This window comes from Zingiber officinale, chromosome 10B (assembly GCF_018446385.1).
Source record: "Zingiber officinale cultivar Zhangliang chromosome 10B, Zo_v1.1, whole genome shotgun sequence".
Lineage (NCBI taxonomy): Eukaryota > Viridiplantae > Streptophyta > Magnoliopsida > Zingiberales > Zingiberaceae > Zingiber > Zingiber officinale.
Window position 1 is genome coordinate 11,319,889 of NC_056005.1, and position 26,216 is coordinate 11,346,104.

The 26,216-nt window shown below is 43.1% G+C and overlaps 2 protein-coding genes across 2 annotated transcripts; both read right to left on the minus strand.

The window, feature by feature from the left end:
* Positions 1-14,964: 14,964 nt before the first annotated feature.
* LOC122029950 (ethylene-responsive transcription factor 1-like) lies at positions 14,965-17,143 on the minus strand. Its single transcript, XM_042589095.1, has 3 exons — positions 16,815-17,143; positions 15,238-16,149; positions 14,965-15,143 (listed from the first exon to the last, which is right to left on the minus strand). Exons 1-2 carry the CDS (start codon positions 17,059-17,061, stop codon positions 15,284-15,286), a joined length of 1,113 nt encoding a protein of 370 aa, XP_042445029.1. The 5' UTR covers positions 17,062-17,143; the 3' UTR covers positions 14,965-15,143; positions 15,238-15,283.
* A 3,215-nt stretch (positions 17,144-20,358) lies between these two features.
* On the minus strand, positions 20,359-23,881 carry LOC122028821 (ADP-glucose phosphorylase-like). The gene is made up of 3 exons (XM_042587751.1): positions 23,263-23,881; positions 22,624-22,914; positions 20,359-20,847 (listed from the first exon to the last, which is right to left on the minus strand). The coding sequence occupies exons 1-3, from the start codon at positions 23,773-23,775 to the stop codon at positions 20,587-20,589; spliced, it is 1,065 nt and encodes a 354-aa protein (XP_042443685.1). The 5' UTR covers positions 23,776-23,881; the 3' UTR covers positions 20,359-20,586.
* Positions 23,882-26,216: the final 2,335 nt, after the last annotated feature.

Genomic DNA, 26,216 nt, shown 5'->3' on the forward strand with positions numbered 1-26,216 from the left:
TCGCCGCCCGCTCGGCTCTTGTAGCCGGACACCCTGGCCGAGCGGACAACTGCTCGACCTTCACTCTTGATTTGCAATGTGGCCGAGCGGACTATCCGCTCGACCATATGATCCGAGCGGACTATCCGCTCAGCCATATGATCCGAGTGGACTATCCGTTCGGCCATATGATCCGAGCGGACTATCTGCTTGGCCATATGATCTTTTTCCCTTGGAAATTTGGGCTCACGGCCAGCAGGTTGCTCTCTTGGGTGAAAATCATTGCCTAGCGATCGGCCTGTCCCGCCCGCTCGTCGAGCCCATGGGATTGACCCCCCTTTGACTGTTGACCTCCATGCGTCGTTGACCTTTCCCTCATGAGAGTCCTCCGGTCTTACCACTGGATCAGTTAGAATTAGATGTGAACAATTAGTTAATAACTGAATCAATTAGTTAATAAACCATTAAATTAAAATCAAACAAGTCCCTAGGGCGTAGCACAGATGGGGAGTGCATGGTTCTGTGGCTGAAAGGTCCAGGGGTCGATCCCCGGGGTGTCACTGCCTGGGGTTAACGTCTCCGCTATGCACTTTCCACCTGTGTACCTGCATTTACCTCCCTCCATATCCGTGGGACCGGCTCTAGGGGGACCGCTGATGTGGCGGTTCCACATTTTTATTAAATTAAAATCAAACAAACTTAAATTTGTTAGACAAATAGAAGTGATTAGAATAGATTAAATTTTCAATTGATTATTATTGGATAATTGAATCGGAAATTTAGATTTAATTTTTTTTAAAACACAAATCTTACAATGTCCTCCGATTACTTACAATATAATAGTTTGACTAATACTGATTCAGTTTAATCAATTTTTTAAATTTAAAAAATGACACCGAACTAAATAAATTTAAATAATCAAATATATTTTTTTTAAAAAAATAAATTTACAAATAAACCAAATTAAACTTTTCGAATTCAAAAGTATTCAATTAAATCTATCTTGCTCACCTAAGTTAGACCAGACTAAATTTTTGAGAAAAAAAAAGACATTAATAGATAATTTTTCCATGCGAAAAAACAGTTTATTTTACAAAAAAAAAGAAATAAATATTTAAATTATTAAATTAATTAATTTAATATTTATAAATTAACAATTAAAACTTTTGTATTGACTTTATTATTATTATTTTTAAATAATTATAATTAAAACAACACCTTTATATTCATTTTTATAAAAAACATCCTGTCAAAAAAATCTTCATCTATTTTTTTACTATTAAAATATTATTCTTTTAATATTAATATAACAATTTGAATTAAATAATTTTAATCAAAATTGATACAAGATAAAATAATTTTAACAAAAAAATATTATAATTTAAGTAGTTTAATTAAAATTATCTAGATTAATTTTAACTAAAACTAGCTGAAATAAGTAGACATATTTTTTTTATTAATGGTCTTGAAAAATAATTAGATTTTTATACTGTTTCTTACTGTCTCCTCTTCAATTTTAGAAAAATAAATTAATTAAGTTTTAGTAAATCTGGCATATTTTTAACTCTGAATTTTATCTGTTCTAAATTCCAAAATTAAAAGGTCCCTTATATTATTAATTTAGACATCACTATTTATATGTATCGTAAGTATTTGAGAAAAGAATATTAAAATAGGCTTATATTTCTCTATCTCCATGATAAAATTGATCGAATTAAAATAGTTGAATTAGAAAATTCCCCCTATCCTATTGAAATTTTAATTGTAAGTATTTATGTCAAAATTATTCCATTACAATGAATAAAAAAATAACATAACATTTTTTTTTTTTTGCTGTTTGTCATTACAGTAGAATCGTTTTGATTATGCAAAATAAGATTTATCTTTTATTTTTACACTATTTTCTTTTTTTTGTTGCATGAGAACATTTTTTTATAAAAAGTATGAAAAATAAGTTTTTTTATTTTTATAATCATTTAAAAAAAGTTTATATCAAATTCTATTAAATAAATCTATAATATTTCCTATCTTTGTCAATTTTTATACAAAAATTGTCTTAGTCTACATACAAATTAATTACATAGTACTCTCTAGCTAAGGTATATAGGATGCATTCGCTATTTGACAATGCATAATCATTTACTTAATTATGCAAAAGTAGCCCACCTTAACTTTTATAAATTCTCAGTGTGTGAATCAATACAGATAAATTGGTATTGTGCTTCGTCCGGACTGGATAAATAAAGATCGGTAAAATTAAATTAACTAACATAATCGGTGGATACCAATTCAGTTAATTTAAAATTTTATTTTAAAATAAATTATTATTATTTTTGATCTGGTGGTTAGAAGGGATTCCCGTCCCGAGGAGGGTCAATGACACATGGAAGGCCAAAGTCAAGGTGGTCAATACCTCGGATCGAGCGACCCTCCTCCCCGACCGGACCGGGGCATACCTGACCCGACACTACGACAGCTCAGACAAATACCGAGTTTTCGACGCTCAAAAGGCTTAGACATGGAGTGATGAGGGTCGAGCGGTCGTCCCGCTCGGCCGAACAGTGGACACAGCCTCGACCAAACAGGCATGGCTTCCTTCCCTCGACAAGACGGAGGCAAGACAGCGAACCATCAGCCGAGCAGACATCACTCTCGGTCCATCCAAGATAGCAGCCAGACACCAAACCAGCCGAGCGGCTCTCCCGCTCGGCCCGGTAACAAACAAAAGGAGCAGCTGGTGATATCCTTCTAGGAACTCGTGCCACCAACAGACGGTATGACCGGCGACATGAGGATCGTACGGTAGAAGCTTCCGCTGTTTTGTCAGAGATATGATCGGGTTAGTAAAGTATGGTGTCAGAGATGCTTTACTGCCACGTCCTTTCACAATAAGCTTTAAGAGGCGTGTGCGCCTCGACAAGTGTGCACGCGCACTCCTAAGGGCTCTATATAAGGAGCCCCAAATTTCATCGGAGGTATGTTCACTTCTACTGTAGCTACAGTTACGCTGCTGTTCTTTTCTCTCCTATGCTTCATCCGCTTGCCGCCGGTGACTGACTTGAGCGTCGGAGGGCCATCGCGGGGAACCCCTCCCTGGCTCGGCACTAACGACTTGTGGTTGTAGGCTTAGCTCGTTAGAGGTCCACGTCATCTTCAGTCTACACCCAGTCAACGTGAGCGCCATCTCCCCAGTGTCCGTCGACTCGACTCTCGGAGAGGATCAAATTTGGCGCCGTCTGTGGGAACGCACCTGAATCTGAGCTGAGAAGATGGAAGAAACTGGACGTCTCCACGCCATGACGCTCACTCAAGAGGAGCTCGACGCGCTCATTCAAGTACGAGCGGCAAAGATAGCTGAGCAGCAGTAGCAAAAGGCGCTAGCCGATCGGTTGGCACAATAAGCGACATCAGCCTCGGGAGGCTGAGCGACACAAGAAGACCGGCCAGAACAGCTGTCCATCTGGGGACAGAATAAAAGGCTGACCGACACACAAGGAGAGGCACCGCCCGCTCCGATACCATTCCACCGGTCTTTGTTCCAGACGCCCTCCGAGATCGTGCAAGCAAACCAAGAGCGAGGTTCTTCGTCAGATGAAGCGTACGTTCGGGACGCTAGGAAAGGCAAAGCGCTGAAAGCTGATTTGTCTCCCGAGTGGATCAATCGACAATTCTCTGAGGTAATTCTGCAAGATCCACTGCCGAAGCACTACGCTCCCTTGGCGATCGGAGAGTATAACAGGTCGACCGACCCGGACGATCATCTCAGTAAGTTCGATAATGTTGCTACTCTCCATCAATATACTGACGGAGTCAAGTGCCGAGTCTTCCTCACAACATTGATTTTGGAGGTTACCGGACGGATCGATTTGAAGTTTTAAGGACTTCCGAACGGCTTTTCTTCATCACTTCGCGAGCAGCAAACGCTATCAGAAAACAAGCGTCAGCCTGTTCTCCATGAAGTAGGGTCGGAGGGAGACCCTCAGAGCCTACATCCAACGATTCAATCAGGTGGCGATGGATATTCCCTCGGTCTCGTCTGAGACCATGATGAATGCGTTCACGCAAAGGCTCGTGGACAGGGATTTCTTCCTGTCACTCGTCAAGAAGTCGCCTCGCGACTACGACCACATGTTGAAGAAGGCTAATGAGTACATAAACGTGGAAGAAGCCCAGGCAGCCAGGAGGAAGGAAGCGCCATCAGAACCATCGGTGTCGGCCGAGCGAACGTCGTCGACCAGCCATCAACCGCCTAGAGGGCCACGAGCCGAAGGAACACGTCCACACGAGGAACCAAGGTCGCACGCTGTTCAGCATGTAGCCTCCAAGCGACTAGAGTCAAAGGGAAAGGTATGGACTTCTATGTTCTGCTCTTTCCATCAATCAACCACCCACAACACCCGTGATTGTCGCGGGTTTGCCCCGGTCACACAACCAACACCAAGGATCTATCGACGTCGATCGCCTTCACCCGACCGGCGACACAGACATCAGAGAGCCGGACGGTGTGAAGAGGTTCGGGAATCACCGTGGCAACATCGCAGGAGGAGCACCGATCCTGTACGGGCCTCACATGAGTGGAGTCAATCAACCGCTTCGGAGGAGGAGAATAGAAGCAACACTGCGCGGGGCGAGATCAATATCATCGCCGGCGGACCGACCGACGGAGACTCCAACCGGGCTCGAAAGTCATACGCCCAGCGGCTAGAGATCCACGCCATAGGCTGCAGCAAGGAGAAGGCGAACAAGCCCGAGATCATCTTTGGGCCCAGAGATCTTGAAGGAGTCGAAATACCGCACGAAGACACCCTCATTATCCGAGCAGTAATTGTCAACTATACTATTCACCTTATATTCATTGACACAGGGAGCTCGGTCAACATTATTTTCAAGAAAGTGTTTGACCAACTCCAAATTGATCGAGGCGAGCTGCTGCTGATGACAACCCCACTGTACGGGTTTACCGGCAATGAAGTCCAGCCGATCGACCAAATCAAGTTGGTTATATCACTTGGGGAAGAACCCCGCAGAAGGACGAGGACCACGAACTTCATCGTGGTGAGCGCCCTCTTCCGCCTACAACGTCATTTTGGGCCGATTGACCCTCAATGAATTTTGGGCCGTCGTCTCAACCTTCTGCCAGAAGATCAAGTTCCCGGTGGAAGATCGGGTAGGAGAGGTCATGGGCGATCAGTTGGCCGCTCGGAGATGCTACGTCGAAATGGTCAAATCAGAAGCCAAGTCTGCACGGAAGACGCCTTGACTAGAGGTTCGCGCAATAACTGAAAAACCTCCTAGTCTAGTTTATGAGGAAAAGGAGGAAGTGCAGATACATCCGGACTGAGCGGAGGCGACAACCTTTATAACGGCTAACCTGGAAGCCGAGCGGAAGGCCGAACTGGTCAAATGCCTAGAGCAGAACCATGATGTATTTGCCTGGTCCACGCATGAGCTGCCCGACATTTCCCCGAGCGTTGCGCAACATGAGCTCCATGTTCGACCAAACGCTAGACCATTGAAGCAAAGGAAAAGGGATTTCAGTGCCGAATAGAATTTGATCATCAGGGCGGAAGTCGAGAAGATTTTGGAGGCCGACCACATACGGGAGGTTCAATTCCTGAGTTGGCTCGCGAATGTAGTACTTGTTTCCAAGTCAGGCAACAAGTGGCAGGTCTGCATTGACTTCCGAGACCTCAACAAAGCCTGCCCAAAGGACTTTTACCCGCTGCCCTGGATTGATCAAATGGTAGACTCCACGGCTGGGTACGAGCTGATATGCATGTTGGACGCATATCAGGGGTATCATCAAGTGTCGCTCGCTAAGGAGGACCAGGAGAAGGTAGTTTTATTACCGCCGATGGAACATACTATTATAATGTGATGTCGTTCGGCTTGAAGAACGTAGGAGCCACCTACCGGTGACTGATGAATAAAGTGTTCCGGCGGCAGATCGGTCACAACATGGAGGTATACGTTGACGACATACTAGTCAAGTCCCTCCGAACGGCTGATATCTGTGCAAATATCAAGGAGACCTGCCAGACCCTCCGAGCGTACGGAATCAAGTTAAATCCTCAAAAGTGTCTGTTCGGTGCAAAAAGTGGATGTTTCCTAAGATATATCGTCACTGAGTGGGGCATTGAGGCAAATCCCAACAAGGTAAAACCACTCCAAGATATGCCACCACCGAGAAACTTGAAGGAAGCTCAGCACCTCGCCGGTCGGATAACAGTATTATCTCGGTTCATCTCCAAGTGGTCTGACCGGAGCCTACACTTCTTCAAGATATTGCGCCGAGCCACCAAGTTTCAATGGGATGAGGAGTGCGATCAGACCTTCAAGGAACTAAGGGCGTATCTGAACTCGCTACCTGTACTAGCCAAGACAACTGCCGGTGAGCCGCTCTGAATCTATCTGTCCACGACCGAGCATGTTGCGGCTCGGCGTTGGTTCTATAGAACGGGGAAGAACAACCAGTGTATTTTCTAAGTCACATATTAAAGGGTGCTGGATCCCGCTACACTGGTCTCGAGAAGCTTGCTTTTGCTTTAGTACTTGCCGCTCGGAGGATTCACCCATACTTTCTCACGCATATAATCGTTGTCATGACCAATAGTCCTCTGGGGAGGGTTATTCTCAATCCCGAGGCATTCGAACGGCTGATCAAGTGGACAACGGAGCTCAGTGAGTTCGACATCCAGTATCAACCTCGAACGGCTATCAAGGCACAGTCCTTGGCGGATTTCGTCACCGAGGTGCAGAATCCTAAACCCGAAGTTGCTTGAAAGATATATGTAGATGGTTCGTCTACTCGGCAAGGGAGTGGGATCGGCATATTGCTTATCTCCCCGCAAGAAGAGTGGATGCAGTTGTCTGTTCGACTAGAATACCGAGCCACTAATAACGAAGCTGAGTACGAAGCGCTTATAGCCGGCCTACAAGCCACTTGGCATGTCGGCACTAGCAAGGTTCTGATCCACTCTGATTTTCAATTAGCCACTCAGTAGCTGACTGGAGCATTCGGGATCAGCAGCGAGCGGCTCAAGCTATACGCCGAAGCCTTCGAAAAGCTGAAGGCCAACTTTCAAGAGGTAATCATCTAGAAGATCTCCTGAACGGAGAACCAAGCGGCGGACGAGCTGGCCAAACTGGCAAGCTCACTCTCTCCAACCATCATTGCATGACCGATCGAGCAAGTATCTTTGGTGGCGCACATCGATCGGATGGAAGGACTCACCTTCCCTAGCGATTGGAGGACAGCGATAACAGAATTTTTACGATCAGGAGCCACGCCGTCCGATCAGGAAGAAGCTCGCTTATTAAGGAGAAGAGCTGGTTGTTTCACTTTGATCGGGGATTAGCTCTATAAGAAGGCTTTCTCTCGGCCTCTGCTTAAGTGCGTCAGCTCGAAGGACATCAACTACATTTTGCGAGAGGTACATCAAGACTCTTGTGGAGGACATCTGGGCGGCTGGTCGCTAGCGAGGAAGATTCTGTTGGTTGGATATTTTTGGCCTACCTTACAGGAAGACGCCGCTCGGACAGTGGCCACTTGCCTGTCCTGCCAAAGGTACCATAACCTTTTGCACCGACCCACTGAAGAAATGAAGGCTTCCATAGTATCATGCTCATTCAATCAATGGGGTATGGACATCGTGGGGTCCTTCCCCATGGCGACAGGTCAGCGGAAGTTCTTGCTTGTCGCGGTGGATTATTTCTCCAAGTGGGTCGAAGCCGAGCCGCTGGCGAGAATAACCGAGCAGATGGTCCAGAAGTTTATATGGCAGCACATTATTTGTCGGTTCGGGATTCCGCGTTGACTCGTCTTAGACAATGGTAGACAGTTCGCCAGGTAGAAACTCAAAGAATGGTGCGAGAAGTATGGCATTCAGCAGGCCTTCACCTCTGTAGCATACCCTTAGAGCAACGAGCATGCTGAAGTCGCCAATCAGGAGATCTTGCGGATTTTGCGGATACGGCTCGACCACATCGGAGGAAGCTGGGTAGACGAGCTTCCCGACGTGCTATGGGCAATCCACACGACCCCTAAAGAAGGAATGAGGGTACCTCCATTCCACTTGTGTATGGAGGCGAAGCGGTTGTCCCCGTCGAGAACGAAATCGAGTCCGACCGGATAAGAATTACAATGAAGACAACGTTGAGCGGAGGCTATTGGAGCTAGACATGGTGGATGAGGTGCGCAATAAGGCCGTCGTTCGGCTGATGGTCTACAGGCAAAGAATGCATCAAAACTACAATCGGAGGGTGATTCCGAGGTTGTTCCAAGTAGGGGACCTCGCATGGAAGAAGATAAAGCCGGTCGATGATGTCACCAAATGGGTCGGGCCCTTCAAGGTCATGGAAAAACTCCGCTCGGGTGTCTACTACCTAGAGGATGAAGACGAGCGGCGACTAGAACGTCCTTGGAGCGTGAACCATCTCCAGCTGTACCGAGCTGGATGAAAGGTGCACCAATGTAATGGAGGTCGTGTATTTTCCATTTTTCATGTTTCCCTTGAGTGCAGGATTGAAATCAAAATCGAAAAGTTACCAAATTTCCCGTCGAGTGACGACGTTAAACCCAGGTCTCCACCGAAGGTCGAGCGGCGATCTTAAACCCCTGCCTTAGAAGATCGTTGAGCGGCGACGTTAAACCCAGGTCTCCACTGACGGTCGAGTGACGACCTTAAACTCCTGCCTTAGAAGACCGTCGAGCGACGACGTTAAACCTAGGTCTCCATCGACGGTCGAGCGACGACCTTAAACCCCTACCTTAGAAGACCATCGAGCGGCGACGTTAAACCCAGGTCTCCACCGACGGTCGAACAACGACCTTAAACCCCTGCCTTAGAAGACTGTCGAGTGGCGACGTTAAACCCAGGTCTCCACAGACGGTCGAGCGGCGACCTTAAACTCCTGCTTTAAAAGCTCGTCAAGCGGCAACGTTAAACCCAGGTCTCCACCGACGGTCGAGCGGCGACCTTAAACCCCTACCTTAGAAGACCGTCGAGCGACGACGTTAAAACCAAGTCTCCACCGACGGTCGAGCGGCGACCTTAAACTCCTGCCTTAGAAGACTGTCGAGCGACGACGTTAAAACTAGGTCTCTACCGACGGTCGAGCGACGACCTCAAACTCCTGCCTTAGAAGACCGTCGAGCGGCGACGTTAAACTCAGGTCTCCACCGACGGTCAAGCGGCGACCTTAAACCCCTGCCTTAGAAGACCGTCGAGCGGCGACGTTAAACTCAGGTCTCCACCGATGGTCGAGCGGTGACCTTAAACTCCTGCCTTAGAAGATCGTCGAGCGGCGACGTTAAACCCCAGAGTCGAGTGGCGACGTTAAACCTCAGAGTCGAGTGGCGACCTTAAACCCAGGAGGTTACCCTAGCGAATTTATCAATAATGAAAATACGGTCGTAGCGCTTGTTCGAGGTTACATACATAATGATTGCCCCGGGCGGGAATACGGCGCAAACATGAAAAAAAGGAAGTAGTACTACTAGCAAACATACATTGCATTAACAAAAAGTGCACCGCCGAGCGGCAGGGATACATTCAAGACTCGCAGAAATTTTCTCTACAAACTCCTCGCTCACTCAATGTAGTCAAAAGCTTCGTTAGGTATGGAGTCGAGGAGTTGGACGCGGTCGACAGCGTTGGCGGGCAAGGCTTCAGGAAGATGGTCGTTCGCCTTCAGATGGGTGATTGTCGCGTCAATGGCCAATTCAAATGACTGGACAATCCGCGTGGTCGCCTTCACGAGGAACTGGTCCGAGCGGAGGTATCCCTGCTTCATGGCCGCGAAATGGCTCGACTAGGCATCCTGGTAAGCCTTCAGGGTCGCGCGGGAGGCCTCCAAGGAATCCTCTAAGGCCTTCACTTGCCCTTGAAGATCGGTCTCTCGAGCTGAACAACTCTCCCGCTCGGTAACCAGAAAGTTCTCTGCCTTCTTGAGCTTCTCGACTAAGCTCCAAGCTTCTTGGTTCTTCAGATCCAGGTCAGCTATAGCTCGATTCTTTCTGTTGGTGGCCAACTCAATCTTCTGATCATAGGATTTTACTTGGGTCTCGAGCCAACCCATCATGATTGCTCGGTCAGAGGAGATCTTCTGCTCAGCTTTCAGGAGCTTCTTGGTCTTGGCCAGATCGGCCTGCAGCTCGACAATCGAAGGCCCTTGGGAGGAAGGAGCTACACCTGAAATCTTGAGCTTCTTAAGCTCCTCCTCCACTAGTGCCAGGCGGTTGCACACCGCCACACTCTCCACCCAATATTGCATCCGAATGGAACAGTGTTAGTGTCGAACGAAGGTAAATCATGAACAGATGAAAAACTTACCCCGGTGGCCATTTGTAGATGGCTGTTGGCAAGCAACCCAGGCGACATCGTCGCAGCACACCCTCTGGCCTCCTCCCAAACCTTGGCGAGTCACCCGTGAAAGTAGACCTGATGCTCGGGGGTATCAGGCTGGTCACTCGGCTCGAGCAAGTCATCAGTGGGTAAGTGCAGAATGGCGGTGATGGACCGTCGCCCGCTCGGCTCCGATTGAGAAGAAGCCGCCGGGTCGGAGGTTTGTGCTAACGGGACGGGGAGAACTGCGGACCGCATGATGCGCCGCCGAGCCGAAGGTAAAGTTGTGAGCGGCTGGGCAACAATGGGATCCGGCGGAAAATAGTCCAAGGAATGAGTCCGGTCGGAGGAAATTGCTACAACTATTTCAGAAGCGACCGGAGATGAAGTGCCTCCCTGCTTGGAAGCTTGAACAGCCGAAGTGGCAGAGCGGGAAGACGCGTCCGTCTGACATCTCTTATGTCGGATGAGCGGCACCTCATCACCCGAAAACCCCGAGCTCTCATTATGGACAACGGGTGGTACTTCTAAGACTGGGTGCGGGTCAACCGCCCCTTCTACATCGGGCGTCCGTTCGGCGGTCCCCTCACCCACAGTTAGGGTCTCCCCAAATGTACCTTCCTGTGAGTCGACCGGGGTCAAGCCGAGCTTTTCCATTTCCTTTGCTGCAGCTGTTTCGATCTCAGCTTGCCTGACCTTCATAATACCGGCTGCTCGGGAGCACATCATGATGTCGACTGCAAAAGAAGGAAGGAATCAGTTAGACCCAAAAGGAAAAGGTCGAGAAATCTCTTACCTAAGCTGCTCGGGAGCTTCGTTCGGATCGGACTCAGCCCGAACATGTACATAACGCCTTCCGACAGCAACTTATGGATGTCGAACTTCAGGCCGACCAACGTATTAGCAGCATGGAGGTAGTCTGGCCGGGTCTTGTACTTCTTCAAATCTAGCTGAGGGGGAAGCCCGACCTGCCATTTGGTTTGGAAGCTTGGCCACTCGGGGAGTCTCAGAAAGAAGAAGTACTCCTTCTAGTGTTTGTTGGAAGTGACCATTTTGTCAAAAAAGACCAGATCGATCCGAGATTGGAAAAGATAAGTACCCAGCTCGGACTGTTTGAGATAATAGAAGTAGCGGAAAACCTGAGGGGTCAATGGAATGTTGTGCACTCGGAACAACACTACCACGTTGCACAACAGGTGGAAGGAGTTAGGAACAAGCTAGGCGAGCGGGACACGAAAGTAATTACAAACCTCGGTTATGAAAGGATGGATGGGAAATCGAAGACCGACTATGAATTGGTCTCGGAAGAAACAAACAGTGCGTTCGGCGGGTCATCAGGCCGATCGGAAGGGGAGGCCAGGACTATTTCATGGTCAGGAGGAAGGTCAAAGGCATTTATGAGGCTCGCCGCGTCTCCCGCGTCGAACCGGGTCTCCATGGTAGTATACCAGAGACTGGGAGCGAGGTCGGACGGCTAAGAAGAGCTCGCCATTGCCGGAAAACGAAAAAGCAGAAGCTTTGACAAGGAAGACGGTCGGAAAATACAAAAAACTGAAAGCTACAGAAGAGGAAAGGACAGCGAAAGATCAGGCAAGAAGGAGAAGCTTACGGGAGGGGTGAAGGCAGTCGCCGCTGAAGGAACCTGATGATCGACGGAGCACGGGTCGCTAGAGAAATTGCCAGCAACAAGCGGGGAAGAAACAGCAAAGTGAGCGAGGAGGAGGAAGCAACGACTTTATAAAGAATGGCTCGGCCGACCGGAGCCGTCCGATCTAGGGCATGGGAATCGGAGCGCACATCCAATCGCTGAATTCAAACCACCAAACATCACATCAGCAGCTGTCACCTCGGATGTGCGGCGACTGTGCCGACAACACGTGGCGCCCTCCCACAGGGCAGCATTTAATGAGTGCCATTATTAGGCGTGGGTGCGCGCTCGATCTTAATGGGGATGATTTACATGAATTTCGAGCAGATTCGGGTGACGTCAGTATTGACCGCACAGGTCGTGCCCATCCAAAGACGCCAAAGGAGAAATTCGTCAAGTGCAAATCCTCAAGTTGTCGAGCGACCTAGAGGGTCAACTCTACGTAGCCCGATCGGGATACAACTAGCATACTGGCCGATCGATCAGCCGATCACTCGACTACTTGTCCAGTCAGTCGGACTTTCAACCTCCTTCAACTAGACTTGAGGGGGAGACACGTGATCCGGCGGTAAGAAGGGGTTCCCACCCCAAGGAGGGTCAATGACACGTGGAAGGCCAAAGTCAAGGTGGTCAACGCCCCGAGAGTTCGTCTGATCGAACGACCCTCCTCCCCGACCGGACCGGGGTGTACCTGACCCGACATTGTGACAGCTCGGACAAATACCGAGCTTTCGACGCTCAGAAGGCTTAGGCATGGAGTGATGAGGATCGAGCGGCTGCCTCTCTCGGCCAAACAGTGGGCACATCCCCGACCAAATAGGCATGACTTCCTTCCCTCGACAAGACGGGGCCGAGATAGCGGACCATCGACCGAGCGGACATCACTCTCGATCCAACCACGATAGCAGCCAAACAGCAAACCGCCCGAGCGGCTCTCCCGCTAGGCCCGGCAACAGACAAAAGGAACAACTGGTGATATCCTTCTAGGAACTCGTGCCACCGACAGACGGTATGATTGGCGGCATGGCCAGACAGATGATCGTACGGTAGAAGCTTCCGCTGTTTTGTCAGAGATGCTTTACTGCCATGTCTTTTCACGGTAAGCTTTGAGAGGCGTGTACGCCTCGACAAGCATGCACGTGCGCTCCTAGGGGCCCTATATAAGGAGCCCCAAACTTCATCGGAGGTATGTTCACTTTTACTGTAGCTATAGTTACGCTGTTGCTCTTTTCTCTCCTCTGCTTCATTCGCTTGCCGCCGGTGACTGACTTGAGCGTCGGAGGGCCATCGCTGGGGAACCCCTCCCTGGCTCGGCAGTAACAACTTGTGGTTGCATGCTTAGCTTGTTGGAGGTCCACGCCATCTTCAGTTTACACCCAGTCAACATGAGCGCCATCTCTCCAACACCCGTCGACTCGACTCTCGGATAGGAACAATCTAAATTTATTTGAATCGGTTTTAAAATTTACAAATGGGTTAAACCGATTAAATAAAAATTTCATCAGTCGTCTGCGATATTGTAAATAGTTGACTGATGTACTTAAATCGAATACTAACTATGAAACTCAAACGATGATCCAACTATCCAATATCAGTTGATTGATGATGTATCAATCAATCGATTAATTTATTGGGACTGAATTAATCAATTTAGTTTGTGTGATTTTGATGTCAAAATTCAATCGACTTGAGTTATCTAAAGAAAATCAATTTAATCAATTTTAATTTGTTAGGTTTGATCAGTTCAATTTTGAACAGATTGCCCCTAGGCTAAAGTGTTCAGCTGCAATTGGTCGAACAAGTTGTCTACAAAGTTAAGATTGTAACATACTTGTACATATGGTGATAATGTATCTCCAACCAATTAAAAGGGTGAATGCAATACAATTGATCATATTAATGGGATGATGATTACGTAGTAAGATAATTAGACTCATTTTAGGTGTCTTTTATTGTTCATTCCTATATTATATGAAGACAAATAAATTATAGAGTCAACTTATAACTATAATATATGAAAAAATGATTCTTTATCATCTACATTTCCTTTACAAGTCTCCATTCAATCAATTATACCTCATTATTGTCCCAAAGTAATAGTGCAATAATTAAATCCTCCAACGAATAATCAAGGGTTCTGAGCTTAGTCTTAACTGTGACGCACCGTAAAGAATTTTTCCCTCTAGTAAGAAGTAAATTTAAGGAGTATGACCATTTAGATGGATCTTTATAAATACTTTTCGATCTATTCTAGTGATCCATGAAAATTTTGAAAATTCTTTTAGGTCAAATCGATTATCTTTAAAATTAATGGAGATGGATATATATTATCAACCTAAAAAATCTTATCTCTCATAGTTGGCAACCTCCTAATAACGATACAAATCAAAGGGGAAAATTCTATTTTGGACTCCCTCACAATTCCATTGGGTCAGAATTTTGATTTACGATTCAATTTTCTCATTTTAGCTTTTCTGATTTTCTCATTTTAGCTTTTCCGATTCGTTTAGTTGTCTTATTTGACCGCTCTAATTAATTGAAAATGGGGTTCCCGTGAAGTAGTACAGGGCCACAATCACGCTCCAGTCAACTATAAGAATCCCGATGAGACGATGTAACACTACACCTTGCAAGAGCCGTGCCTCAATAGGAAACTGATGCCGTGAACTACCATCAGTTTTCCTTTATTTTGAAGCATTCAATAGTGGAATGGTAAAAAATCAAAACCAAAACCAAAACCAAAACCAAAGGAGGTTTTGAATTAAGTCAATCAGATTAAAGAAGAAGAAGAAGAAGAAGAAGAAGAAGAAGAAGAATGTGTTTCCAGTCTTTGATGACTTGGTCCCAGTTGGAAGCAACTTCAACTAAAAGACATATTTAACAATAGTGCAATGGCACATCTTCTGTTAGGTGTATTTGCAACTTGCTATTTTTCTGAAGCAAGTGGAGCTTGGCATAGCTCAGAGCATCTCCCGACGAGAAAACAATGAGTTATAAAAAAGCAAAGAGCAATCTGATTGAAAAGCATTTCTCAAACAAGAACTTATACGAAGTACAGTTTGTAAGGCAGCAATAAGCTGTTACTCCTGAATATTATTTTGAATACAGAAACTTTGACAACACACGGACAATTCTGGCAGTCGGTAAACCCTACGTTAACAATATAGTTCCTGAGGAAATGAGCAAGTGAAAGAATCAGTTTAACCACCCGAATATGTGATATACAGCATGAAAGGGAATAAAAAGATTTATAAGAAATCTTACTTCTCTCTTATAAACTTAACAACAATAGCCAGGATGAGGTCATTGATCAGTAGACACTATCTTCCAGAGGCAGGTCATCGAAGCTCCATAGGTTCACAGCATTCAAATCATCTTGTGCCAATTCACCACCAAATAGACAGTCAATCGACAGTTCATCACTTCCTTCAATGTATGGAAATTGCAAGAATTTCACATATGGGTCAAATGCCACCCAGTCTTCGGGGAGTTTAAATTCGGAGGCTGTCTCTGTGGGCAATTCCAATCCATAATTGTTATTGAAATCTTTCTGAGGGTTATCATCACCCAGTAATTCAGTTTTATTGCCTTTGTTCGCTGGGGGAGCATGAACAGATATGATCTCTGGGGTTTTCATCTCATTAATCCACACAGACTCTGGGTGACCAAATGAGTTGCTATCTTCGTCGGAATGGAATTTCAGAGCTTCGCACGATTCAGAAGGTTGTTTCATCAAAGCAGGGTTCGAGTAATCAGGTTTAGTTAGCCCCTTCTCTTCCAAGAGGCCAATTGTAGAAGAGAAATCAGATTCTTGGTGGTTAATGTAGTTGGACTCTTTCAATTTGCGCTTTTCTATCATACTAGATGCCAATGCTCTTGCAGAAGTAGATTTTGAAGCACGCTTTTGGCGACGAGAGTCTACTGTAGTAGGGAAATTCACCTTAGCATTATTGCCACGAATGCGACGAGCTTCAGCATCATAAGCTCTTGCAGCCTCTTCAGCTGAGTTGAATGTCCCGAGCCAAACACGGACACCTTTGCTAGGATCTCTGATTTCTGCAGCCCATTTGCCCCATGGTCGCTGGCGTATTCCTCGGAATTGATTCTTTCTCTTCCTTTTAGCTGACTTAGCTGCTTGTCTATCATAATCTCTCGACTCTAGGGTGGTTGAACCATCTGCAAGAACAAAACAAGAAATCAACAACCAAAGAAAGAAAATATGGTTTTGCCATGGCAAAGTAAGAAATCATTCATTTATTTCCATTCCTAACACATGTATAAAATACAAACAGAAAAAGTGCTAACCTACATACCAAAACTCATCATCATTCATAAATTATCAGATTAGTGGAGAATAGCAAACATGAAGAGATATTTTTCCCCACAAACCACAGAAAGCATAAAACTTAAAAATAATTTCCAATTATATCATCACCAAAATTTATACAGACCTTCCAAGAAATCTGGAAAACATGATCCCAATAAGCTATGAGAAAAATCCTAAGGCAAAACGTTGAATTATTGCCAAGGGGGAAAAAAGAGAGAATATTTTTAGGTATTGAATTCAACTCTGATAAACTTCCCTTTTATTTGGTTAAAGAGTGTTATAATGTTTGATAACGCTCAAGAAGGGATCCATAATTATTCTTCCAATTTTTATACTTTAAATAATTGTTTCTAATTGAAAAAGAAACTCCATAAACCTTACTTCTTATAAATCAGAGAACCATGGAAGCATAGAAACTATCGAAGAAGAGATCATCCGTAAATAGAAGATAGACAGCCAAATAACCATTTTGAAGGAGTAAAATTGCAACTTTTAGACAGATATACTTAATTACCTAGCGAGAAAGGGGACTTCGATCCGAAGGGCTTGAAATCGATCTCCTCGCCTTCCTCGTAATAATTGAACTCATCCTCCTCCGAATCATCGAACTCCTCGAAGTCCGCCTCGAAGTCATCCTCCAGCTCCACCCTCCGGTGCTTCCCTCTCTTCTTTCTTCCGCCGGGCCACAGGTACTCCGCCGTGGCCCGCCGCGCCGCCGCCGCCGGCGGTATGAGGTCGGAGATGATCGCTCCTCCGCACATCTATGCACTCCTCAAAGACTCCTTTTTCCTGGGATCTGTAGTGGAAAAGAACGCTTTTGCTAGGACAAGGGAGCGCTGGGGAGGAAGATTTATAGTATGGTAAAGATATGATTAGTTAAAATAATGACAATTGGGATGGTGGAAAACCGTGTTAAAAATAATAATTTGAGATTTGAGATTTAGTCACATAATTTTCAAACCTGTCCGTCACTGATTTTTTTTTTTTTTTTTAAGTTGATATCGGATATTTAATAATAGTTTACCAATTCGGTCCTATAGCATCAAGATGATTTTTTTTTTTCTATCAACCCTCGAACATCAAGATAGAATATTTTTTACTTACATAATTTTTATTTTTCACTTGTAAGTCATAAATGAGAAATAAAATTCATCGAAATTGGGTCTTAATCATTAGATATCTAAAAAAAATTAAGTAAATACTTTATTTCTCCTAAAAAACTATGTTATTTTTTTTCCGTAGCAAACTGAGACGGATGCTCTCGATGATCTCAATATTAAAATTGTCATCATGAGTGAAATACTCCAAATATCTTGACATTCCAAGTGATAAAAGATGATTCATTAGTTCTAGCGTCTCGGTTAATCTGTTCTTAAGTTAATATAAAAGAGATAAATAACATCTTGACATTCCCAAGATGACAAATGACAAATACGTTCGCCTCCAACGCCCCCATCAATCCGTCTCAGGATCAACACGGAGGAGGTAAATCACATGCGGCTACTAACCTTTGGAATAATGACTAGCACATAAAAGAGACATTTACCTCGACTTTACCGAGATTCGAATCCCTAACCTCATGGTGGCAACATCTCATGTATTAGCCACTAGATCCATCCGAGGGGACACATCTTGACACCCAGCACTTTACTTCAGTGGCGAAAGTTCTTGACTGCTAAGACATTCTTTGGTCCCTAGATTTAAATGATTCGATTGATCGAATTTCTTGTCAGTTCGGATCTTCCGTTCCCAAATATCTCTGTCCCCGTGTCCCCTTACCGATCGGACGGACCAGATTACATCTCAAGGATGTCTTGCACATCACGAGGATATTGCACACATCTTAAGGATGTCGTGATGCCTTGAGATGTAATCTGATCTGTCCGATCGACAAGAGACACGGGGACAAAGAAATTTAGGGACAGAAGATCCAAACTGATTTCTTGCAGGCTTGGCCAGTTGAATCTCGTGTCTCAAAAGATTACATAGTACCATATAACTATAATTATAATAGAGAGACGATGATTACACGGTCGTGACCAAGGGCGGAGCCATCTTACGACTTAGTTGGGCTATAGCCCAGGGTTTGATGCCGACCATGAGGAACAGCTGCTGAATATTTTATAAAAAAAGGAAAAAAAATGTTAGAAAGAAATGAAGATAGTCTGGATACAATAAAATTTAAAAGAAAAATAACAAGCTACAAATTTTCTGGTCGTGACCACCATAGCTGACAATCGGTTCTAGATAAGTAACACGATCGCAATAAATTAATAAGTATGCGAACCCTAGGGAAGCATCTCCCTTTTACTAACGCTAACCAATTTTTTTAGGTTTCTTATATTTTTTAATGCTTTAAATATCGAAGGAACCTTATCGGCTTTTAATGATAACCAAAACAAATGACCTAATTTTCATTTTTACCCCTATATTTTTATTTAAGCAAGTCTAGTGATTGTAGGTTTGTTTGACAGTCATAGAAAAGAAGGAAAGGAGGGATGAATTCAGGATAAGATTTATCCTCGAGATAGCATCCTTTGAATACTGTCTAAAAATTTCAATGTCTATCTCTTTCACTGTTTGCATATTGATTTTTATGATCATCATCGCTCTCTTCTTTTCTTTCTTTCCATTTTTTTTTAAGTTTAAACACTTAAGTAAAATGAATTAATAACTATCAGAAAATAAGATTATAACATTTAAGTTCTAAAACCCCACCGTGACCGTGATATCTATGGAAATATCTTATGCATAACACGTTCCAAAAATTTATTAATTGGAAAATACTTCTAGACACTAAAAATTTAAAAACATACTGTAAATACATCTAAGTTTCCAAAATACATATCTTCTAGTTTATATTTTGTTTTTTAATTTTCCTTTTTTTCTATCTTATCAATTTTGTATATTTTATAATTATTATTAAAATAAGTTTTGACCCGCAAAGTTTGGTCCTGGCTAATGCGCAATTCAACGTGGCAGGTGCAGTATGGGCGAATGTGACGTCACGAGTTGGGTCCAGTGCACTACGCGACAGCCATGAGTATAAGTAAAATGATTCGTGTCCCGTGCCGGCTAAATATGGTCCATGGACGCCACACGTTTTATTGAACTGAATAATTTCATTTTTTGTAACATGTTCTATTAATCTATTCCAGTCTCGTGTCCAGATTCAACCGTATCCTTTGTCAATAACACAGCTAAGACTTCGCCAATCAGTGACGTTAATATAAACACATTCTTTTGATTTTCTAAAATGATGGACGTACCATCCAAATTTTAAAGCATCATAATTTTTTAGCTCGCGACTTAAAATCAAGCTCTATTGATGATCGTATGAAATTTTAAAATCTATATATCATATATGTTTCTATTAATTTTATCCAGAATTTATATAAACGTATAACTATATTGAGGAATCATCCTCTGTTATTAACAAAACTTTATTTTAGCAAACAGCATATTTCTCTTTAGTATTTTTCGAATTCTCTTCTTGCTTTCTTTCTTAATTTCTCTTCTTATCTTAAGATAATCATTATACGTCAAAAAAATATCTTTGCATAAATACATTCTTATGTAAAGTTCAGTATTAAAAAAAATAATAATACAGAAGACAATAAATTATGGTAAGAAATAGAATGGTAATGAATTGTGTATAAACATAGGACAATTGATATTCTAATTAACATGCCAAAATATTCAAATTACAATCAGATTATGAGTTGATCTGTTTACGAAGGGATCGCTAGTTTTGTCATCACAATATTTCGTATACATCTCTAATTTGACATCAGATTTAGTTTGAAGCAAATTTGTAACTTAAAATGATTGATTATTTTTTTGTTTTCATAATCAAAAACCAAATGAATAAGTGCATTGCTATATAGAAAGGTTCCATTGTGCCATACAATTTTGGAACCGTATTGAAAAACAGGGTGACATAATTCCACCTACGGTGACAGTTTTAAGTCTCAAAATTGAAGAATCCACATCGGAACAATTGTTTGTATGTCGATTTGTTTTAGTAGATAGAAGGCTTTGAGAAAACTAAGAACAAGTAATCTCAAACAAGGCCAAGCCGTAAACTGAAGTCCGTACATTAGCACAAGCAATGCAATCACTGTTGCATGATCATCAATTGTAGTAGAATTATGACAATTCGAAGGCCAAAGTGTACCCTCATTCTTCCCCTACGTCGTCCAACCAAGTTGTACATATAGGAATTGGGGAATCTTATTTCTATCATCAATGTTAAATTTAACTTTAAAAACTCTAAGGAAGTAAACTTATCTTGAGCCGTCAACTTCTCTCAGGACCTTTGCGGCATCCTCTGGGAAAACAGGATTGATAAAACAACCAGTTCCAATTTCAAAACCTCCTGTAACGCTCAAGTGTGGTACAATCTGCAAAAACCAGTGCACAGAAGGTGCGCAAGAGGATGGTAAGTCGGGCGGCGCTGCTTGAATCATGAAGTTGTATGGGGGGTCATTCAACTGTTTGGACAACTTCTGCAGCACAACTTTCAACAACCCGCCAAGATCCACTGCCTGCCAAGAAGAGCAAATTGTCACAACAATGTAAACTTAAATCATGGATTCGAGATGCGTAGATGTGTATATATACATTCATTGTCAAGCCTACAAGCATGGATTTGACACAGCAGCTAGGCTGATATCCAGCCATATTTCATTAACTTTGCAGGAGAAAAACACAGCTAAAAATAATGTGTAGCGACACATGGTAAAAGCTGAGTTCCAAGTTTCCAATACTGGGCTAGGGCTCAAGAAAGAAAGATTTCTTAATAACCACAATTGCATAAAAAAAATCACAATCGAAAACATAAAAGAGATCATTAGAATTCACTAACAATACAGGACAATACTTGTTTGGGTCTGATGTTTTTTAAACTGTGCAAGTGGCAGCATAATTAATTGTTGCGAAGACATACTGTCCACTTTCTTGATACAATAGATCTAGTCTTAACTGAAAAATCAGTAAGACGTAAATCTCAGAGGCGACAGAAAACTTCAAGTCTTTGTAATTAATAATATACAATTACCACATTTCTACAGAAAACAATTGGCAGCTAAAAAAGATCAAAATGATGTGAAATACACTTGCACACTTGCTAATGGACTATCAAAAGGAATACCATATGATCTAGCAACAATCTCAGAAAGAAAATATTGCTATACTTACTTCCAGATGTTAGGTATCTAATTACCAGATCCACTTTCTCTGGATGGTTTCCAGACCATAAGTAAATGTTCATAGAGATAGATGCTTGTGGATACTGCAGGTTAGTATAAACTTCCTAGTATTTTCTAGACGACCAGTCCTATCCTCCCTAGCTGCATTGCATCCTACTACTAGCGACTGTCACAAACATTACCTCATTGCCAGATGTAGAAGTTAATAGGTTCCCACTATAATTAAAAAATATACACTTCAGTAGAAACAATGCATCTCAACCTTGCTCCCATGTCTTGTCTAGATGGTTCGACCTATTCTCCCATGCTGAATCTTAGCCTAACCATCAATGACTGTCACAAATACTCAACAAAAAGTATGTCAAACTTCACAGGTTCTCACCAGAATTACCAATACGTTATTATTATTACACTTATAGAAGATACAATGCACTGTGGTAAGACCTGTTTTACTGCTAGGTCCTTTACCGTGAGAAAAGATGACACAAATTCATATATTTTCTATATTAATACATTAAAGTGCGTACTGACTTTCTTTTTTCTCTACCATTTCTGTAAAGCCTCTCAACTTCTTAACCTTTAAGGAAGCTTATCAGGAACCTACTATAAGCCTCTCCAAGCTTGTTCCAATGCAATTAAGGGTGGAATTTACATAAAGCCCAAGCAGCATAACCTTGAAAAATTAAGATCAGCTAATGGTGAATAAGAGCGCAATACACGAAGGACAGTTCCCCTATGAATATAAAGCTATCATGTAGCAATTGTGGAATGATGTTTTCATAATTCGACACATGAACCTCAAATACCATGTAAATAACAACTCATGGGTCAAGATGAATTTAATCAAAGTTAATGACTTGTCGCATAAAGCCAGCATGCCAAAATCAAAAGAGGAAAAATTCAATCAAAACCAAGGATAAATATATTTCATACAAATTACATATATGATTTTTATAAGAAAAACAGAGGCCTATGACGATCATTAGATATCCTATCCATCAAATCTCTATCGTCCTGCAATGAGAATCTCTTCCTACAAATCTCACTAAGCAATTTAGAAGTAGATAAACAAAAACAACATATGGATAAAGAATATAGAAAAACAAATCTTACTTTTTCATGATCAATTTCATGGAAATGAACAGTGTGACCTCGTGGCACTATCCACACCTCAAAAGCATATGAAGCTGCAAAGGGAACAATCGCAAAATAATGGACTGTTTCAGCAACCAATAGATCGTTGGAAAGAACTTCACATAGACTGCATTTCCCAGTCATATCATAGAACTTCTTCATGCTATCAAGGCGGGTAGAAACCAAAGGAGGAACAAGTGGAAGGCCCACGATCTGACTGTGAGAATGGGCCATTGATGCTCCTGCTGAAGCACCATAGTTCTTGAACACCTTTGTTCCCATAAAAAAAATATCAGTTCAGACGATAACAACAACAAGAAGAAGAGATTGAAAATACAACAGCAACGCCATTAAACTACCAAATTTGAGGTGAGTTGACTATCTATAAATAGTACAATTTTCAAGATATGAACGCTGAAAAACTTATATGTTATCTGATACTTTTATTAGCGAAAAACAAAACAAAACAAAACCTTATCAGATATTTCATGATTAGCTAATCGGAATTGAATTCACTATAAATGTCTACGAAGAAAACATTTTATTTGAGAATATTTCTTTTGTCCGCAACATAAACAGGCAAAATGGGTAAATTTCCAGCCGCTTCCCGTTATCTACCTGAACGTACTTAATCGATTCGAGGCACGCCAGCTGCAAGATCCGCTGCTTGTGGGCAAGCAGCACCTGGGCAATCTCCTCAGGGGAGAGATCCGGAAGGCGGACGGAGTGATCCGGAGTCTCTATGACTACATCGTGGAATCCGAATCCGGTCAGTGAATATTTTCCCGGCATGACGGCATCTGGGCCATCGGCAGTGCTCGGTGAGTGCTCGGCATCGCGGCTAAGAGCGGGGTAGAGGTTCTCGATGACCCGGATCTTCCAGTCATCTAAAGATCCAGCCGGAAAGCGAAATATTTCCGGCGCACACTCGCTCTCGTGGCCGGCGCAGAAGGCGCAGAAGGGCTTAGAGTTAGGGTTGGAGGAGGAGGAGGCAGGAGACCGGGATTTGAAGTCGGAGGGGCGGCGCGAGCGTGCGGGGGAGAACAGCACGCAACGTCCAAAGACATCGTCGCGACGGATCTCCCCGCTTCGAGGCCGAGGAGGAGAGGGCCACGATTCCGTCGACGCCATCGTCGTCACCGACTGGAATTTTGTGTGAATCCCCGGTCGTAGATCGAATCGTAATTAAGTGGATCCTTAAACTGAACGCAAGCAATCGGCCCCTGGACAGAACATTTTAGAAATTCATTCCAAAATAATAATTCACCTATCATATTTTTATTATGCCCTGCAATAATCATTCCCAAACACATCATAATCATAACTCATATATACTTATACATATTAATCTTTTCATTTATTTCCAACTACATGCAATATTGCGATGAATTAAATCCAATCTCTCTGATTATTGCCAAGTGCAACCAATAATTTGGAAACAATTACAATTATTTAAATCCAGCGAGAGCTATAATCAATATGAACCAATTCCATTAGTTTGAATACAATAAAAAAGATTCGGCCGAGAACCAAAATCGTAATGAGCTCAAAAGCTGGCTGGCTTTTATGGCATAACTTAGCCCTGGATGATAAACACAGAATCAAAGGATCAAAAGATCGCGTTGGTTTCCGAAGTAGCCGGACATTCGGTCCGTAGTATCTCAGGAATTCATCCAAAGTAAAGAATTCTTCATCATTGAATCGCACAGATGCATCCTGCATTGCCATTGGTGTAATCTTCTTCTTCAGATTCGCTGCAAGAAATGAGAAGCATAAAAAAAACTGGAATTTGATTGATTTATTTATTTCGAATTTTGGGAACGAAGCTAAACTTCCAACTACAAAAATTCATCATCAACTCCGCAAATAGTAAAACAATAGTTTTAGCAAGGTGGAATGGAAGACAGGAGCAAGAATATCCTGGGCAAAGTTGTTATTTGCAAATAAACTATACACCATTTCGTGAAACTAACTGCTCAAGGAAACAATTCACATTCCTCTGTCTTCCCTATACATCATTTCAATTACATCGTCTCCATAGGACAGCATAGAAATTAGATAGCATAATATTATTCAACAACTTAACTACATTTCACAAGGAGAATTATATAGCCATAAGGTTTTACTCAAGGACATTGGAATAGGTCAATATAGACAAGAAGCAAGAATCTAACTTAAAAAGTATTTGGAATGTGAATTAGTCATTGCTAAGCTCAAACTTGACTGCAGTAGGAAGGATGCTTAACTGAAAAAAAGCATAAATGAAACACTAGAACAACATGGAATTTCTTAGAAATTAAATGATAATTTTCTACCAAACAGGAGTGAGCTTATGGGATAACTAGATCACAAGATAAGAGGAAAAAAGAACCATCTCAGGATGCATCAGAATCAGTCTGTGAAAAATGAACTTACAGAGGTTCAAATTCCTTGATCTCAGAGAGTTCCTTCCCTGTCAAGTCCATCCACTTAACATTGCCCTTTACAACCTGTTTTGGATCTGGTTTTCTTGGTTTTTTTAGGCTGCTCTTTGGCAATATCTCGCAGTTCACATCCTCTGCACTTTTCTGTTCGACCACAATCCTCTCATCAGAATTCTTCTCCTCCGACACGATAGGAACCGGCGCGGAATCATTTTGACCATCTCGGCATTGCGACTGCCGAGATTTGGGTAGGCCACATCGAATGGACGATTTCGAGCGGCAGACGTGGGGATAGTGGCAATTGCAGGACGAAAATCTCATGTCAGATCACAACCACTTAGATCCGGTTTCATGACCCGAAGGGGATTTGCTTTCTTCAACAAGAAAACCCTCAAAATCCGAAATTTTCCTCCAAATTCCTCAAAGCAGACAAGCGAGAAAACTAGGAATCCGGTAAAAAAACTTGGAATCGCATGCGAATGACGAAAAGGAGCAAGCTTTCCTCTAGGCAGCGAAACCCCTAGGAATCAGAAAGGATTTTCCAAAGATCATTCCTTTTCTTGCCTCGCAGTCAATCCACGTAGATGTCTTCCAGAAATCAAGAACATGGAACGGAGGAGCGAAACGAAGTACGAGACGACCGAATCAAGGGGAAGACAGAAATTCTTTCGAGTATCAATAATCAACAACCACCGCAAATCCGCAATCACCAGCCTGGTGGGAATAGAAAGGAAGGAACTTACAGAAGGCGACAATCGCCAGTGCGTTCCTTGCCTCCGTTGGCCATGCCTTTATGGTGGATGATTTGACAGACATGGTGGTGACGGCCTTCGCTTCTTTCTCCTCCCTTATTATGGATGGTGCTATCACGGCTTCTAGCTGGCAGTAGAGTGAACGGCTCCTTCACCAGCGTTATCGATTGAATTGTCGTACCATTTCCTCTTCCGTATCATCTCCATTTCGTGCTTAGAATTGTCAATTGGGCTTAGATTCAAGTCAAACAAAAATTATAGCCTTTTAAAATTCGGGAAGTCTTCTTGAATCGATCAGCATGACGCACGCCCAATTTAGTAAACAAAACGCAAGCATGCGACCGGCCATAGGTACGAGCCCTTGGCCCCTCCCCTGATTTTTCTGCACATTGTTTTT

Excerpts from the sequence above, each read along its gene's own strand:
- LOC122029950 (XM_042589095.1), bottom strand. The coding sequence starts at position 17,061 with ATGTGCGGAGGAGCGATCATCTCCGACCTCATACCGCCGGCGGCGGCG. Across the intron at positions 16,150-16,814 it reads GAAGTCCCCTTTCTCGCTAG|ATGGTTCAACCACCCTAGAG; the intron begins GTAATTAAGTAT and ends TTGTTCTTGCAG.
- LOC122028821 (XM_042587751.1), bottom strand. The coding sequence starts at position 23,775 with ATGGCGTCGACGGAATCGTGGCCCTCTCCTCCTCGGCCTCGAAGCGGG. Across the intron at positions 22,915-23,262 it reads AATCGATTAAGTACGTTCAG|GTGTTCAAGAACTATGGTGC; the intron begins GTAGATAACGGG and ends ATGGGAACAAAG. Across the intron at positions 20,848-22,623 it reads ATGAAATTGATCATGAAAAA|GCAGTGGATCTTGGCGGGTT; the intron begins GTAAGATTTGTT and ends TCTTCTTGGCAG.